This window comes from Cotesia glomerata, linkage group LG2 (genome assembly GCF_020080835.1).
Source record: "Cotesia glomerata isolate CgM1 linkage group LG2, MPM_Cglom_v2.3, whole genome shotgun sequence".
Lineage (NCBI taxonomy): Eukaryota > Metazoa > Arthropoda > Insecta > Hymenoptera > Braconidae > Cotesia > Cotesia glomerata.
This window is the reverse complement of record NC_058159.1, coordinates 20616527-20636828: the sequence shown is the minus strand read 5'-3', so window position 1 is coordinate 20636828 and position 20302 is coordinate 20616527. Positions and strand designations below refer to the sequence as shown.

Below are 20302 nucleotides of genomic sequence, written 5' to 3'. Positions count from 1 at the left end.
GGATCGACTAACTGAAGATGCGAAGCAATACCATCCAGTAGCGATAGCCGGGGACTTCAACTCCTGGGCAGTTGACTGGGGCAGCAAACATACCAACGCACGAGGGAAAGCACTACTAGAGGCCTTTACTACACTAGATGTAGTTTCGCTCAACAGTGGTGATACGCCGACCTACACCAAAGGTGACGCAAGCTCAATTGTAGACCTCACTTTTGTCAGTAATAGCCTTGCTAGAGGTGACTACAACTGGAAAGTGTTGGACATCTACACTTCCAGCGACCATCATGCGATATTCTGGGAAATATCAAACGACCAGAACCTCAAGAGACCAATCAAGCAGTCTAACATCGTTGGTTGGAAGGTGAAATCTTTTGACCCAGAAGCATTGCTAATAGCCCTCGATGGTGATCCGATCAACACTGGATGTGCAGAACAACATACTAAGGACCTGATGAGAAGAGTAACACATGCTTGTGATGCCAGTATGCCTCGTAAACGTGGCATAAATTCGAGACCTTCGGTGCATTGGTGGAACGACCACATCAGCGTCCTCCGTAAAGAGTGTCATAGAAAGAGAAGAATCTCCCAGCGCGGCTATCAACGGCTCAACTCAGTGGAGCTGATCGCAGAGTACAAAAAGGCGCGTCGTGAACTGAATAAAGCCATCAAAGAGAGCAAAAGAAGATGCTGGAAAGAGCTTATATACGAGGTGGATAAAGACGTGTGGGGTAGGCCTTATAAGGTGGTTATGACCCACCTGAAAAAACAACAAATGCCATCACCTACGTGTCCTCAACTTCTTCAGAAAATCGTCACTGCACTGTTCCCACAGCAACGCAACTTCGATTACCAGTTGGCGCCAGGCGAACTGGACGACATTCCACCTGTCACTGAAGAAGAACTACTGGAGGCCTGTAACCGTGTAGGGAATAATAAAGCGCCGGGATTGGACGGAATCCCTAATATAGCCTTGAAAACCATCATAAAGGCAGCTCCAACATTATTCCTCGACGCTTATAATGCATGCCTCAAGGAGGGGACTTTTCCTCGTAAGTGGAAACAGCAACGATTGGTACTGTTACCTAAAGGGAAGAAACCACCAGAAGAACCGTCATCTTACCGACCACTTTGCATGTTAGATACGGCGGGTAAGATATTTGAGCGCATAATTCACCAGAGAATTGAAGCAGTAGTCGACCCACTCCTGGCAGACAATCAGTATGGATTCCGGAAAGGACGATCAACCCTGGACGCAATCAAACAGGTTGTTGATACGGCCAAGGAAGCAATCGCAGGAACCAGATGGAAAGGTGGAACGAAGAAGTATTGCCTGGTGGCGACACTAGACATCAGAAACGCCTTCAACTCCGCCAATTGGAAATGCATCATGCAGGCCCTCCAAGAGAAGAATGTACCAGAATACCTGCTTAAGATCGTAGCAAGCTACTTTGAAAACAGGGTCCTGAAGTATGACACGAAGAACGGTCCGAGGGAGTATGATATTACTGGAGGGGTACCACAAGGTTCAGTTCTAGGCCCGCTCCTGTGGAACATTATGTATGACGGTCTATTAAGACTAACTCTGCCAAGAAACGTCAAACTCGTAGCATATGCAGATGACGTAGCCGTAGTGATCGTTGCCAAACACCTTGACGAGATAAATCATATGTTCGATCTCACTTTTGAGCACGTTAACCGGTGGATGGACGCAGTGAACCTGCAACTGGCGCAACACAAGACTGAGGCAGTACTTATTACCAGCAGAAAAGTGGTAGAGACCATTAAGCTGAAAGTCGGCGAACAAGAAATCACATCACAACCTTATATCCGATATTTGGGAGTGATGCTTGATGCCCGACTCAACTTCAAGCAGCAAGTGGAACATGTCAGTGCCAAAGCGTCAGTAGTGAGGGCTAGTCTCGCACGACTGATGCCGAACGTCGGAGGCCCAAAACAGAGCAGGAGGCTATTATTGTCATCAGTAGTCATATCGGTGCTCACTTACGGAATATCCATTTGGGCCGACGCATTAAAGACACAAGAATCATGGAGAAAGGCTGGACCAGTATATCGACTGAGTGCCCTACGAGTAGCTAGTGCCTTCCGCACTATATCAGAAGAAGCAGTGTGCGTCATTGCTGGAACCCTACCTCTTAGAGTTCTAGCAGAGGAAAGACGGGCCCTTTACCAACGAAAAAGGTCAACTGCACTGATCCCTGAAGAACTTAGAATTGAAGAACGGCAGAAGAGCATAGGCCGATGGCAACTACAATGGGATGCTGCAGAGAAGGGTAGGTGGACGCACCGTCTCATACCTCGGATCGACATTTGGCTTAACCGGAATCACGGTGAGGTCAATTACTATCTTACGCAGATGTTGTCGGGACATGGGTGTTTTCGAGAGTATCTACACCGCTTTAAGCACGATGACTCTTCGGAGTGCCCGTCCTGCCCAGGAGCTGCTGAAGACGCGGAGCACGTCTTCTTTGTATGTCCTCGTTTCGATCCACAGCGTGAAGAACTGGAGAGGATCCTGAACCAGAGAATGCAACCAGATTCACTAGTAGAAGCAATGTTGTCATCAGAAGCTGCCTGGAACGCTACCAACACGTTTGCAACAGAAGTCCTTAAAGACTTGCGTTCCACCGAAAGAAAAAGAGCAAATAGCAGAAGATAGAAGGAAGGTAGTTAACACCTTAGCCACCAGAAGGAAGAGCAGTAGCTAGATCCTCCCTTCACGAAGTAATGCCTGACGGCGGTTTCCATGAGGGATTAGAGGAAAGAAGGAAAAGGGGTTTAGGGTTTAGTGGGTAGGGGCGTTAGTGTCGAGTTTTAGTATGACGCTGCGTCGAGTCGCCACATATCCAGGCCAAACAGCTATGCCTAGAATCCGTAAAAAGGATTCCCCCCCCTAAAAAAAAAAAAAAAACACACACACACACACACACACACACACATACAGACATAGTGACACCCTCGCGGGAATAGTCAGGAAAGCTTTCTAGGACCTCAAAACGTCGAGATCTGATGAAAACTCGATTTTCGAAAAACGGGGTAAAACCAATAACTTCTCGATTTTTTAAAATTTTCAATTTTCTATCATTATTTAGTTATAAATGATCTTTTGGCTTTTATTTGTTTCAATTAGTTAAGGATATTATTGTACTGGCATGGGTTTTCTCTGTGGTTTCCCCATCGCCACTATTCCAACAACCGATTGAAAGGGGTGAGGAATAGGGTAAATGCAGTACAGAAAGCACAAGTCGGTCCACAGCCGCATTGAGAATAAAGTTATGTGCGAAAATTTGAAAGAGTAAAAAAAAATAATGAAGTGATTAAGATAAGAATATGTTGTTAATAATGAAGTGAAATGGATCCGCTGGAGTCCAATAAGTCAGTAAACCCACAAGACGGCGACACAGTCGTTAGCGACAGCTACCATCTACTCAGCCTTGTAAAAATGTGCCCAATATATACAAGTAAAATGAGAATTATATAGTTAAGGATATTAAGAAATTTACAGTTACACTGAAAAAAAAATTAATTTCATTTTCGACGATGTTCAAAAATTCAAAATTTGACAAATTTGGCATTTTTCAAAATTTTTTTCTAAAATATTTTTTTTTCAATAGCTCCAAGTGTCCCCTATCAAACAAACGAAAGTCTATTCCTGTATCTATAATATCGTTCGAGATATTACAAAATTAAAATTGAAAAAATGGAAAAATGGAAAATGGAAAGTTCGTTATATAATGAAACAAAACTTCTGACCAAAATTTGTCCAAATCGAAAGGGTTTGTTTTCAACTATTGTTTGATTTGACATGGAATGACCCATAAGTAAATGTTTTTCATTAATAATTAATAAAAAATTAGCATTTGTTAAATTATTAAGAATTTTGGATATGCATTCTATTAAATATATGCATATTATTATTTTAAAGTCAATAATAATGGGTTTTTAATACATATAAATTGATTTTCTTGTGTTTAAGAAAAAAACAAACCGTAATTTTTAACAGTCTGAAGTTTGAGGCTCGATATCTTTGGAACGGCTTGACTTACGCAAAATTTCAATCAGACCTTTTTTGTAGAGCATTTAATTTCCTATAGAGAAAAGGTTTAGTTTTACCTATAAAGTAGCTCGTTGTCACGTTATAAAATTCCAAAGTTTAAAAGAATATTTTTCTATGTTATTTAAATAGGAAATAGAAATTACATGACGCCACCTCTAAATATTAATATTAAGAGCTCATATTTCCAGAGGATCTTCTTCTAGAGATACTCTGACGATTTCTCAATGTTCATTGGAACAAAAAAAATTAGGAAAATGGTTGACCCTGAAGGCCATCCCTGCAACTTCCCGCCAATTCTATACCTAAACGCTTGAAATTGCACTTATGACGTTTTTGAGCTCTTCGAGCTCATAAATACAATTTGTGTATTATTTTGAGCTCTCCGAGCTCAAAAAATAGCTTTTGTATGCTTTTGAGCTCTTTGAGCTCGAAAGTTTGATAGACATTTGATAAAACACTATTTTTTGCTATTTTACACACTAAGTTATTTTTTGATACACTCTAAGCTATATATAATACGAAAAATATTTATTTATTCAATATATTTAATATAAACAATCTTTTTTACCCAAAAAGAAGAAATTCTCCAATACAGAATTAATTCCCTCGATTCAAAATATTTTACCCCAGAACAACTTCAGTATCATCTTTAAAATTGTTCTGGATCGAGTATATTTTTCTCGCTGTCTAATTCACTTAGTTAGAATAACTAATACTTTTCTTAGTTCAAAAACCCGTACCCAAAAAATTTTGCTTCATCGTGAATTTCCGGATGAACTTCAGATTGTGAAACAAATATGAATTTCATAATGAATTTCACGACGAATTCCAGCTGAATTTCATGATAAATTTGAAACAAATTGTATATGAAACTTAATTTTTTTAATCTATGAAAAAATATTCGCAGTCTAATTACATTGGAATTTTTAGTTTAATTTATACACTGATAGAAGGATTTATTTGGATTAAAAAAAATTTGTAAATAGTTAACAAATCATTTATTAGAGACCACTCTTTAGTATTAAACAAATATTTCTTAGTATTTAAAATGATTTGTTTATATTTAATAAATCTAATATTCATTTATTAAATATTAATAAATCTTTTTAAATACTAAGAAATATTTTTTAAGGACTAAAAAATGGTCTCTAATAAATGATTTGTTAAATATTAACAAATATTTTTAACTATAAACAAATCCTTCTATCAGTGTACTGACTTATAATTTATGATTCTTAAACTTCTATTTGGATATATTTTTTGGAGTAAAAGAACACAATATGCAAAATAATATTTTGAAATTCATCATGAAATTCAGCTGGAATTCGCCGTGAAATTTATGACGAATTTCGAAATATTATTTTGCATTTTGTGTTCTTTTACTCCAAAAAATGTATCCAGATAAAAGTTTAAGAATCGTAAATTATGAGTCAGTATAAATTAAACTAAAAATTCCAATATAATTGACTGCAAATATTTTTTTATAGATTAAAAAAATTAGTTTCATATACAATTTGTTGCAAATTCATCATAAAATTCAGCTGGAATTCGCCGTGAAATTCATGAGGAATTTAGAAATATTATTTTGCATATTGTGTTCTTTTATTCCAAAAAATTTATCCAGATAAAAGTTTAAGAATCGTAAATGATGGGTCAGTGTTAATAAAACTAAAAATTGTAATATAATTGACTCCGAATATTTTCTTACGGATTAAAAAAATTAAGTTTCAATATACAATGTGTTCCAAAGTCATCTAGAATTCGCCCTGTAATTCATGATGAATTTCGAATCATTTTTTTGCATATTGTGTTCTTTTACTCCAAACAATTCATCTAAATAAAAGTTTAAGAATCGTAAATGTTAGTATAAATTAAACCAAAAATTCTACTATAAGTAACTGCGAATATTTTTTCATAGATTAAAAAAATTTAGTTTCATATACAATTTGTTTCAAATTCATCATGAAATTCAGCTGGAATTCGCCCTGTAATTCATGATGAATTTCAAAATATTATTTTGCATATTGTGTCCTTTTACTCCAAAAAATATATCCACATAGACGTTTACGAATCGTAAATTATAAATCAGTATAAATTAAACTAAAAATTCCAATGTAATTGACTGCGAATATTTTTTTATAGATTAAAAAAATTAAGTTTCATGTACAATTTGTTTTAAATTCATCATGAAATTCAGCTGGAATTCGCCGTGAAATTCATTATGAAATTCATATTTGTTTCACAGTCTGAAGTTCATCCGGAAATTCACCATGAACCGACATTTTTTTTGTACGGGAACTATTTTTTACTTCATTCAAGATAATTGATTTTTTCAATAGATTTTCTTGGCTCAAGATTTTTTTTTGGTATCATATAAACTCTATTATCACTATAAATCATTTTTATATCAGTTCTGAATGAAAAAAAAAATTTTATTATAAAATGATTCTTTTGATAAAAAATTATTCGTAATCCAGATCTCATACGATTTTTTTAAGTGCAAGAAGGAGTTCGAATTTATTTTTAATCATGTCAGTAACATGTTGCTGGAATAAAAATTTTTTATTATACACTAAATTTTTGAAGTACTCCAACCCCTCCCCCCCTTCTCTATCTGCTGAACAATTAAATATTCAATCAAGTTTTTCAAGGAAAAAATATCATTAAATTTCCGAAATGTATCAGTTACAAAATCAACAATTTAATTTGAAAAAAATTTCATTTCTGTGATTTTTCTGTTTCAAACTTTCTCGGTTTTCATTTTCTTTTTAAAGAAAAGATTAAAAAGGATAAAAAATGATGAATTTTTGAATGATATTTAATATTACTAAACCTTATTTGAAAATTGAATTGCGTTTTTAATTTTATCTCTGTAGTATGATGTGAAGATGAAAAGGTAAAAATGTTCGCTTCAAATAAAATACAAATATATAATATATGTATATAAAATATACATATATATCAACAAAAAAATATCCTAGTAAAGTAACGAGACGAGATTTCTAAAAAGCTTCACATATAGGATAAGTAAAAAAAAGGCATGAGGTATAGTACCGTCGCAAGATAATATGTATCACGATTTTCAGAGTGAGTTACAATGTATAGTCTTGAGTCTTGTACTTTATACTCTTTACTTTCTTCAACGTAGATATTTTTATAGTTTGCATAAAAATAATTCAAAGAAGTAAAAATATACTTCAAAATTACAGTTAAAATGGAAGCGCTGTTTTTTTATTTGACTTGAATTGTGAATTTATTTTCAACTTTAGAAATAAAGATTTGTAAAATAACGTTTTTATTCGGAAACAAAATAACAATTTAATAATTTCAAGTTGTGACGAAATTGCAGTTAAACGTGAAGGTATGCCAGAGGAAAGAATACTCGAAGTAGCTATTCATGATTCAAAACTTAAAGCGAGTTCATCTCTCGGAATAATTCTCTATCTCTGTATCTGTATAATAAAAAAAGATTGTCAAAATATTTTTTATATTGATGTTATACAGCCAATCGATCCATTTTTTTTATCTCTTCTATGCAATACTATTTTAATGAGTTCAAAAAAAAATATGATTAAACAGTTTTGAAAAGAGATTTCGCGTAAAAAAATGGATTTGCAAATTTGAAGTATTGGTATTTTTAAGCTAAAAAAGCTAAAAAAGCAAAAAATTATTATTATTATTATTATTATTATTATTATTATTGTTATTATTATTATTATTAATATGAAAATCATGTTGCTACTACAGAAATGTATCATTTTGCAGCATCTATTTATTTTGTTCCGTGTATTGTTAAAAATATTTAAAAATATGTTTGTTTCAACATCGACCAAGATAGAATTCGCGTGTTAAATATGCAAACTTCAACAGTCAATATTGATAGATTCAGTGATACAAAGACTATTGAAAAAATTACTGAATATACGGAATATTTATAAGTATGTGTATTCTAAATTTTGAAAGAATTGTAAGATAACAGACTTTCTTGGAAATCTTAATAAGCATATTTTATTCACTAAACTCTTTGTTTCAAAGCTGAATACTATTATTGCTTTAAAAAAATAAAGCTAAGTAATCAATTGCACATCAGGCTATACAACTTATGAATGCTTAAAACAAGAGACCATATGAATCAAATCATGGTTAATGCTACAGCATTTCGATAATAGCTATTCGAAAACTAATTAACCCAAGTAGATTTTGTGACGATCAGCAGGACTGGCTATAATTTAACAGACGGTAGAATTACTTAGCAATTCTAATACTATTGAAATTCGAATACAATGAAGCTTTGAAACTTTAATATTAAGAGATTGTTAAAAAGAAATAAAAACTGAGAATTTGAAAATAATTGATTTTTTTTAGTTGGAACAAATACTTTCGTAATTTAATCTGTTTACGTTTTTAGAGTACTATGAAAGCATTCAAAAAATTTAATGAATTCGTTTAAGACCAGACGATTTGATGCAAATATTTAAAACAAAAGAAATTCTTTAAAAAAGAGATTTTAAGGTTTTGAAAAAAATTGTAAAATTTTCATAGATTATCATTGTAAAAATAAATTTTTTAGATCAAATAATTCGTTTTTCAGAGATCATTGTATTTTGTACAATTGTTATATAACATCTCAAATAACCTTTACAAAGTTTTGTTGTATTTAAAAATACTTTCTATAATAAAAAACTTTATAAATTTCAGGACGATGTTGAGTATTTTGAATTATATTATGTGATATATTTTAATAGATATCTCATAGAACAATAAATAATATCTGTTATTCTTTATTAATTTACAACTTTTTATTAATCGTTCCTTTCTTTAATAAATAAGAGAAAATTCCGATGGATTAATTCAAGAACCAATAAAAAGGTCCTGTACTTTTATTTTCTTCGCAATTCTACAGGTATCGTATTAACTTTTTATTTATTACTCTTGTAGTTTTGACAACAATTGATGAATATTGGTTTTAAAACTTACAAGCGCTTGATTAAATGAGTCGGAATTTATTGTTATTTACAACCTTTTATACAATCTATATATAAAGAAATGAGGCACAGAAGAAACATTTATTTATTTTTATAGTGTATAAGATTAAAAATAATAGTGACAACCATAAAATTTATTAATACTTTTTTTTTAGTAAAGATCTCTAGCAAAACACTAAATGTGTCGGGTGTGAAATTTAAAAATCGTTGTTCGAAACAGTTTGGTTCGTATAAATATTCAATCATTTTATCAGTCTGCCTACGTATTCACGCGTTTTACAGAAAAATATCTGTTTTTTCTTCGTAAATGACTAATAAATTATATTTGATTCTACACCCACATAATGGATTTATTTAATTATATAATTGAATATTTACAACTATTTTTTTTATATATCTATAAAACGTAAATATAAAATTGAAAATTTATTCTAAAAATTTAATTCAAATAATACATAACTGAACAATGTTTAAAACTTTTAGATAGTTATGTGCTAATTGCAATAAAAAATCATTTCGTATTGCTTTGAAATAGGTTTATGGTGTCACTGAAGGAAGAGTTTAATATACATAGTTTGTAATATACAAGCACTTCAAAGTAGTTAATTATCTTTCTCACAAAGCTCTATCGACTCATTTTATGAACGAGGTGCAAAACCCTTTTGCCCGTGTGAGGTTTAACTAGTGGTAGATCGTTTACCTCAACCATCTCCCTATAGTTCTCCGTTAATCTCACTTTGCACGAGCTTAACTTTGTTAGGTATCATACAGAGTATGCATATATTTCTGTTTTCTGACTGTTTTAAGCCTAAAATTTACTAATTATGTTAAGAAATTAAACTTGTAGGAAATGTAATAGTATTTAAATCAAGAGACCACACTGAAAAAAAAAAATTTGATTAAGAGAGGACTTTTGAGCTAAGAAAATGATTTTGAAGAGTTTCATTGCCTTTAATCAAGCAGAAAAGTTATTTAATTAAGAAATTTTTCTTGGTTCGCGTAAATTTACATTATTCAAGATTTTTTTGTCTTAATTCCAGACTATGAAGCTCTTCAAAATGGTTTTCTTTCTTAGTTTTCCTTTTGAATCAAGCTAATTATTTTATTAGGGTGCAAGTAATCATGAAAATTTTTTTCTGATAAGGCCACATCAGAATAAAAAGTTTGCTCAATACAAATAAAGCCTGATATGAGAATTGATCGTAACAGGCTACACAGCATATACCAGATTGTGTTAGACGGGATATTCATCTAGATATTCTAATATGACTTAATATGTCTTTATCGGGCCTGATGTGGTCATATATTCTCATCTTATTTTTTTTTTATCGAAGGTATTGCTGAAAATCTACGCCGGAGGGCGCATAGTCGCTGAATCACCTCCTGTCAAGAGAGTTAGTTAAAGAATGTTTTATATGATTTTGTGGGGAGGGGGCCGTCGTGCCCCAGAAAAAAATTTTTTTTTTCGATTTCTTGCAAAATTTCGACTGATTCATTCGAAATAGATGGAAAATAAACGAATTTGATGGTTAAAAGCCACAAAAAGGAAAAATCGGCTTAAGGGGGCCGTCGTGCCCCAGGCTCCCCTAGTAATGGTTCCTATATCATTATGGGAAGGATTCCTAGAATATTATAGGAATCATTTCTATACCATTAGGGGAATCATTCTCAAAATAAAATAAAGATAAAATCTTTGTGCGGAGTGGGTTCGAAATGATTCCTATAATATATATACGGAAAAAAAAAAATTGGCGCTGCCACATGATTTTTTCATGGGGCAGCCACATGATTTTCATGTGATAGCAACATAATTTTCATGTAGTAGGCAATAATAGTTAAAACAACAATAATAGTTAAAACAACAACAACAACAACAACAACAACAACAACAACAACAACAACAACAACAACAACAACAACAACAACAACAACAACAACAACAACAACAACAACAACAACAACAACAACAACAACAACAACAACAACAACAACAACAACAACAACAACAACAACAACAACAACAACAACAACAACAACAACAACAACAACAACAACAACAACAACAACAACAACAACAACAACAACAACAGCAACAACAACAACAACAACAACAACAACAACAACAACAACAACAACAACAACAACAACAACAACAACAACAACAACAACAACAACAACAACAACAACAACAACAACAACAACAACAACAACAACAACAACAACAACAACAACAACAACAACAACAACAACAACAACAACAACAACAACAACAACAACAACAACAACAACAACAACAACAACAACAACAACAACAACAACAACAACAACAACAACAACAACAACAACAACAACAACAACAACAACAACAACAACAACAACAACAACAACAACAACAACAACAACAACAACAACAACAACAACAACAACAACAACAACAACAACAACAACAACAACAACAACAACAACAACAACAACAACAACAACAACAACAACAACAACAACAACAACAACAACAACAACAACAACAACAACAACAACAACAACAACAACAACAACAACAACAACAACAACAACAACAACAACAACAACAACAGCAACAACAACAACAACAACAACAACAACAACAACAACAACAACAACAACAACAACAACAACAACAACAACAACAACAACAACAACAACAACAACAACAACAACAACAACAACAACAACAACAACAACAACAACAACAACAACAACAACAACAACAACAACAACAACAACAACAACAACAACAACAACAACAACAACAACAACAACAACAACAACAACAACAACAACAACAACAACAACAACAACAACAACAAAAACAACAACAACAACAACAACAACAACAACAACAACAACAACAACAACAACAACAACAACAACAACAACAACAACAACAACAACAACAACAACAACAACAACAACAACAACAACAACAACAACAACAACAACAACAACAACAACAACAACAACAACAACAACAACAACAACAACAACAACAACAACAACAACAACAACAACAACAACAACAACAACAACAACAACAACAACAACAACAACAACAACAACAACAACAACAACAACAACAACAACAACAACAACAACAACAACAACAACAACAACAACAACAACAACAAGCTCGGCATCTCAAGTTAGCGCTGCAACTCAGTTACCTGTAATAAATCATGCATTACAGCTGTTAAATCAATCACCAATCCCATCAAGGAAACTAAATGACAATTAATTTTTAAACAACAAAATAAATCAGATATCTGACAGCTTGAAAAAGGTTTTACTCTCTTCAACTGATGAAGACCCGGTCGATGATGATGGTGAAAATTTTCGCGCTTTAATAAAATTACTGCAAGACAAATTTAACGATAAAGAAACGGAAAAATCATTGAAAATACAGATTTTAACATTATTACCTGAACAATGGAGTGACAGACGTATTTCTGAAATTATGAATACATCAAGACATATGTCAAGGGTAGCAAAAGCGTTGGTTGAAGAAAAAGGTCTACTTTCAGTACCTGAATCAAAATTAGGTATATATAGCATTAAATTGATGTCTTAAACACAACTGAAGACTCACTTACTCAACATCTTTTTTTATAGGGAGAAAAATTGCAGATCAAGTGAAATTGAAAGTTGAAAATTTTTATAATGATGATGAGTACAGTGCTCCGATGCCAGGTATGAAAGATTTTATTTCAGTTCGAAATGATGATGGTAATCGAGTACCCGTCCAAAAAAGACTTGTCCTGTCTAACTTAAAAGAATTATACCAATGTTTTTGGGAAATAAACGCTGCAGAGAAAATTGGATTTTCGAGATTTGCTTCTCTGCGACCTAAATATTGTGTGTTAGCAGGGGCAAGTGGAACACATACCATCTGTGTCTGTACGATCCATGAAAACGTTAAGTTAATGATGCTTGGTAATTATCAAATTCATTAACAGTTATAAATGTGTGAATTTTTATTTAACTAAATCACAAATGTTTCAGGTGCGAATATTCATTCTCTAACAAGAAATACAGATATATCCATTACACACTATAGTGATTGTTTGAGTTTGATTGTATGTAAATCTCCATCGTTTCTATGTTATTTGGGTAGATGTGAAACTGTCCAGGGGTAGATGAGTTGAGTAACCTTTTACTGGCATGTTTTGGAAATCACGAAATTGAGAATATTACATATAAGTATTGGATATCTAAACCGAGAAGCAGTTTAGAAACTATTATTAAGCCTATAGAAGAATTTGTTGAAGATTTTTGTACTGAATTGAAAACTCTTCTACCTCACTCATTTATTGCTAAAGAACAAGCAAAATTTTTGAAAACATTGAGAGAAACATTAGAACCAAATGAATTTATCATTATTTGTGATTTTGCATGAAAATTACGCTTTCGTAGTGCAAAACGCGGCATCTGGTTTTCACCGGAACAATAATCAAGCAACAATTTTCCCAGTAGTGATTTATTATAAAGTAAATGGCGAACTTGAACACAAAAGTTTAGTAATTGTTTCAGATTGTAATAATCATGATGCCGTTGCCGTACATGTTTTTATCAAATTAATAACTGACTATGTGAAAAGTCTTCCTGAACGTTGTAACAAAATTTATTATTTTTCTGACGGGGCTCCTCAACAATTTAAAAACTTTAAAAACTTCGTAAATTTATATTATCACGAAGAGGATTTCGACATTCCTGCTGAATGGCATTTTTTTGCGACAGCCCATGGCAAAGGTCCATGTGATGGTATTGGTGGTACCATTAAACGATATGCAGCAAGAGCAAGTCTCCAACTTGCGGTTGACAAACAAATAACAACGCCTGAAGAACTCTTTGAATGGACTTCTGATCCGGACAACTTGCCAAACATCATAACTAAGTTTTCCCCAGAAGAGAATTATAAAACAGCAGTAAATGATTTAAATGAAAGATTTTTAAAAACAAAACCGATCACAGGAACTCAACAATTACACTGTATAATTCCAGACAAAAATGGTTTTTTGTACATTAAAAACTTTTCAAATTCCAACGAGCACAAAATTTGTAAAATATTTAAACACCAGAGACGTAATTAATAAATTGTTGAATAATTTTTCAGTCATTGAAAATTTACTTTATTAATCATTAATCCTAGTCAAAAAAATAGAGAATTAATATAATAAATAGAGATTATAATACCTCAGAACCATTAAATAACATTTTTATTGTTATATAAATAGTATTTTTGAAAAAAAAATTTTCATTTTTTAAAATTAAACAAAACTTTTTTTTAAATAAATAAAAAAAATATAAAAAAAAATCGGCCCTGCTCGGGATTAGCGGGGATAGTTGTCAAATAAATTGAAGTTTTTGAGAAAAAAAAAAAGAAAATGGCGGAATTCGAAAAAATGACGATTGTACTTAAAAAAAACCGATTATTTTATATAATTGATCATGTTAAATTTTTTTCGTATATTTTTTCGAAAAGTTCATTCAAAAACAAAAATTTTTAAAAAAAAAAAGGTACCCAAAAGTTAATTTCTAAAAAAGTTATGGCTATTTGAAAATAAAAAAGCCATTTTTTTGAAAAATTCATAACTTTTTTGAAGTTGGACAAAAAAATTTGAAAAAATTCTCAAAAATGTTTTCCAAAGGGTAAAAAAGGATGGAAAAGTTTCAGCAAAATCTAAAGGGGTCGGGTTCAAAAGTGGTCGATTTGGCGTGGAATGCCCCATATATATATGAAAAATTGATGTGGGTACTCAAATGAAAGGTCTCGATGAGTGTAATTTCGGGATGAGCTTATATCTTGAAAAATGTCAATAACTCACAAGATACAAAGTCATTTCCTAATTATTGATATTTTTGAAAATATAAGCTTGTCTTGATGTTACACTCATCAAAAGCTTTCATTTGAGTACTCACATGCATTTTGATATATTTTTCATATTTAGATATATATTTTATATATAAATATATAAAATATATGAAAAATTGATGTGGGTACTCAAATGAAAGGTCTCGATGAGTGTAACATCGAGATGAACTTATATCTTAAAAAATATCAATAGTCCACAAGATACAAGGTCATTTCTCAATTATATGTTTAGAGATAGAGCATTTTTGAATGCAACCTAAATATCTATCATCATAAATTGACTATCAACGAGAATGATATGAAACTTTGAAAAGGCTCAAATTCAAGTCAAGTCCTTTGCAATGACACTAAATTTCACTAAAAAAATCGATTTCATCATGTTACTATCCAGGAGACAAAAGTGTTCTTATTCTGTTAATAATATAAATTATTATTATTATTTAATTATTATTGTTGTTTTAACCGTTATTGCCTGCGACATGAAAATCATGTTGCTGTCACATGAAAGTCACGTATCTTTCATCTGAATGTTTCATGTGGCAGCTCCAATTTTTATTTTTCTGTGTAGGATTTAAACCTATATATTGTGGGAACCATTCCTATACTATTATGGGAATGGTTCCCATAAATTATAGAAACTATTCCTATAATAATATAGGAATGATTCCTATAGCATTATGGGAACCATTCCCATAATATTATAGCAATAGTTCCCATAATATTATGGGATTAGTTCCCATAATGATATAGGAATAGTTTCCATAATAGTATAGAAATTATTCCTATAGCATTATGGGAACCATTCCCATAATGGTGTAGGAATAGTTTCCATAATTTTCTTTCCGTGTAATCTAATAGTTGTTAGATAAACGAAGTGCTTTCTCTTTACGAAACATTCTGTACCGACTTTAATACGCAGATAAAGGTACGAATAATCAATATAATTGATTTAGTATGACTTGTAATTTTTAACTTCCCACTATGAAAATTGATGATTTTCGAAAAATTGGAAAGTTATTGGTTTCACCCCGGTTTTCGAAAAGTGAGTTCTCACCAAATCTCGACATTTTATGGTTCTAAAAACCTACTCCGACTATTTCTACGAGGAAATAAACTTGTGATGTCACTTCAAGCCGTCAAAATTCCTACCTTTGTACATATATATCAAAAATAACTGTTTTGAGCTTAAGAAACTGCGTTGAATGCTACAATTCCCATCAAAAACGATTGATTCGTTCAGAAGATATCGTAATTAAAAATTTCCAAAAAAGTATGTTTTTACAACCCCTAGATTTTCAAGCTCGACAAAATATACAAATTGTATTTTAAACCTTATTTTCTATAAAAAAATATAAAAAATTTTCCTATGTTTACTCTCTTAAAATTTTTAGTTGATAAAAAAAATCGAAACACGGTATTTTTAATTTATTCTGTCCTAAAAATATTTCGGTTCATTTAGCATGTTGTCTCACGAAACGTTGAATGGGTTGACAACTGTTTCTATCTTCAATGAAATTTATAGAATAAAATAATTAAAAGATTAAAAAAAATAAATAAAAAGGAATGTAATAAACAAAAATTTCAATCAATAATGGTGCTACTTTCAATAAATTATAGTAAATAAGACGTGTTAACAAATATCAATAGAAGTAACATCAAAGTTATATTATAATAAATAGACTATGACTAAATCATTTTAAGGTATTTTATCATAACATGAATATTGAATACGACATGCAGATAGATTTTATGAATTCATTTTAAGTTGTAAGAATTCCGAAGCTCTGCACAATTACAAAAATACTATATTTTTTTTTCTAGAACTCAATATTTTTTCTGTTTGTTCTAACATTTCAAAAGAAAAATATAGAAAAATAAAATGCAATATGCTATTCAATACGTTATCAAATAGACAAGCTACAGATGCTCAATCTTTTCATGGTTAACTGACATGAAAGTGAAGATAAGAGACAGTACGAACTTCTTGGTTGTTAGAGAAAGCTCTCACGTTATACTCCATTAAATGTTGAATAGATCGATGATACTGCCTCGGGTAGAAATATCGTTATAGTTTGGATATATGATAAATGCAATAATCTGAAAATAAAAAAATAACCGCTAAATAAAATTGTACAACGTTCGATACATATACGCAATAACAATCAATAATAATCTGATACCTAATGTAATAAATTTTGAAGTAAAAATTGAATTCTTTGGATTATATTTTCAAGCTTTTGTTAAGAAACGTTCTTATATTTCAAATTTAAACAACGGTTGGAGAATATCATTATCGGTAGCTTTTAAATTGTAGTGACTTTTTTCTGTCCCCTTAACAAAGGTCACTAGAATATTAAGCTGAAGTGGTATCTCATTATTTTATACCTCAGCCAAGAAGATTTTTGTGTGGATCAATAAAAGTAAATCTCAAGAGGTTTCCTCACAGACTCACCGGTCTTAAAGTACTAAAGGTAGAATCCTATCTGAAGTTAGTGCAAACCAATTCAAAGAATTAAGAGGAGGTAAAAGAACCGTGAATTGCCTTTAGAGTTTATAATCTTACCCTTCAACGGAGTTTATGCTTTAGGTTTTGTCGTGTTTTTTTTTTTATTTTTTTTCTTCATAAGTCAATTTTGATAATTTATATAGTTTAGGCACTTTTTGAATAAGTATACTAATAGTAGCTTTAACGTTTAGAAAATTTAATTAAATTACATATACAGTAAAAAATTTTTCGTCAAATTTAACACACAAATTTGTGTTGATAACGTTTTTTACACAATCTGTGTTGAATCAACACTCTATTGTGTTAAATCAACATATTAAAATGTTAAATTCTACATACTAAAATGTTAAATTCTACACAAACATTTTTACACTTTACACAATGACGAAAAATTTTTTACTGTGTAGAATCCGTTTTCTAAAATTTTTGCGGAAAATATAATTTTTATACAAGAATTGAATATATGCAAGCAAGAGTTTGATTTGTACAAAAGTTTTTTTGAGATCAAAATGTTTTAATGATTTCCAGTCAAAATATGAATATATTTTTTGTGTAAAATTATTTTAAATATTCAAGTAATCGAAATGTATTTTAATGAAAAATATATATAGTGCTTTTTAACTTGCTCAAATTTCTCTTTGGGAATGAAAAAATTTTTTGATCTAAAAAATGATTTAGTAAGGGGTAACTGAAAAGGGAACTTTAATTTTCTATCTAAATAATTGTAAAATTAGATTGGAATGATTTAAAGCTGGTACATTTTAGTTATTTAATTACTTAACAAATTCAGTAGTTGATCGATGAATAAAGATACACTGCTTTCATCTTGATTTACCACTAAGCTAATGCGTTGTAGTACTGTACATTGCCTTGAATTCAGTTTTACTCGTAAAGGGAGTTACTCTAAGAGAGAGTTTTTCAAGCTATAAATTCAATTTTTTCTTGTCATTTAGTTAGTACTTATTTGACTTTACTTTTTATAGAAATCTTCCATTTTTCGTTCAAAAGATATTGTTGTCGAAAAATTTGGAAAAAAATGTTTCTTTTTGTATAACTTCGAAATTTCTTGTAGATCATTTTGCAAGTGAGGAAAAGTCGTTTGGTGTTCAAAAACTACAAAAATACTGTGCTGCGGTAGCTATGATGTCAATCCAATGTTTACATACTTAAAATACCGAAATGAATATTAAAGAAACTGTTTCATTGCGATAAATACATACTTAATCAATTTAGATATGATAATTTGCAAAATTTACAAGTATTGAATGAATTTAGCATAAATTTAAAATCGGTTTATCCGTAACGCCGCATTCAATTTGTCTAAATCATTTTTTCATCAACTATTTCCATGTCGACGTTGTTACTAGTGCTCTGCAGAATACCAAAATAGTTCGTCAGTAAAGAAATGTCAATTCCTCTGTAAAACCGCTTAATCCTGTTTTATAATAAATTCGTTATAGTTGAACAAAAAGAATTGGTAGAGTGTTTGCATGAAGCTCTACTGAATAAAAATCTGAATTCACTGTATGTAGAAATAGATTATTGAATATTCTGTAATATATCGTGATTACTTATAAATCGACAAATTCACGTTCTAAGATGTCATAATTTGTGAGAAAATTTCTTGACATTATAAAATAATATATAACACCCCTAGGGAAGTAAAGTAAGAAAGGTCTCAGATCACATGCAATTGTTGGCCGAGGCGAAGCCGAGGTCAACAAACATGTGATCTGAGGCTTTCTTGTTTACTTCCCGAGGAGTGTATACTATTTTTTTCTCCGAGGAAGGCAGAAAGCGGCAACTTCGTTTAGTGCAGCGGGGCTAAAGTTGCCGCTTTACGCCCAGAGAGGAAAAAATGATTTTTATTCTAAAATTTATCGATTTAAACTTATTTCTCTCAGCTAGGGAGGTGAATCAGCGATTTTGAGTCATCTTTCGGAAATTTTTAACACTGTTTGGTCTAAAAATTACATTTTAGCATGTATGATTGCATGAGGCACGATATTACCTATCAACCCTTATTAAAAAAAATTAGAAAAACGGTAGACCCTGAAGGCCACCCGTGCAACTTCCCGCTAATTTCATACCTAGGTGCTTAAAATTGCACTAATGATGTTTTTGAGCTCTCCGAGCTCAAAAATACAATTTATGTGTTATTTTGAGCTCTCTGAGCTTAAAGGGATAGCTTTTCTATGCTTTTGAGCTCTTCGAGCTCAAAAGTCTGATAGAAGTTTGATAAAACACAATTTTTCAAATTTTCAAACTGCAATAACTTTTAATTAAATGAATCGATTTTTACGCGATTGGCAGCATTCGACGCAATTTTTAAGCCCCATAAAGAATCTGTAAGTTTAGTTTGATCGAACCAGGAATTTCGGAGTAATTCTGAAAAAACACTTTTTTCGGTTTTCTTTCGTCAACGATAACTCACGAACGAATGAACCGATTTTGACTGGACTGGCGGCGATCGACGTGGTTTTTTGATGTTAAGAGCTGATTAGTTTTTGAAATCGATCTGTAGAGCTGTTTGAAAGTTATTCCAAAAAATGTCGGAGTTATGTTGAAAAAATCTTTGTTTCCAAATATTTCGTCGAGGATATCTCTCGAACCAATGAACCGATTTTTACGTTCTTGGCGGCGATCGACGCGGTTTTTTGAGCTCTGAAAATTATTCTATTTCACCAAAAACGATCCGAAAAGAAATATCGAAGTTATGTAAAAAAAACACTTTTTTCGGTTTTTTACGGTTTTCTTTCGTTCACGCTATCTCTCGAATGAATCAACCGATTTTGACCGGATTAGCGGTGATCGACGTGGTTTTTTAAGCT

The 20302-nt window shown here is 31.5% G+C and overlaps 2 protein-coding genes across 2 annotated transcripts; both read left to right on the top strand.

The window, feature by feature from the left end:
- Positions 1–10929: 10929 nt before the first annotated feature.
- On the top strand, positions 10930–12797 carry LOC123259746 (probable serine/threonine-protein kinase clkA; the record flags this gene model as incomplete). Its single annotated transcript, XM_044720424.1, has 2 exons — positions 10930–12635; positions 12706–12797. A coding segment is annotated over one exon (1314 nt), but the record flags the coding sequence as incomplete, so codon positions are not given.
- LOC123259064 lies at positions 12551–14183 on the top strand. Its single transcript, XM_044719330.1, has 4 exons — positions 12551–12635; positions 12706–13026; positions 13096–13173; positions 13624–14183. Exons 1-4 carry the CDS (start codon positions 12551–12553, stop codon positions 14181–14183), a joined length of 1044 nt encoding a protein of 347 aa, XP_044575265.1.
- Positions 14184–20302: the final 6119 nt, after the last annotated feature.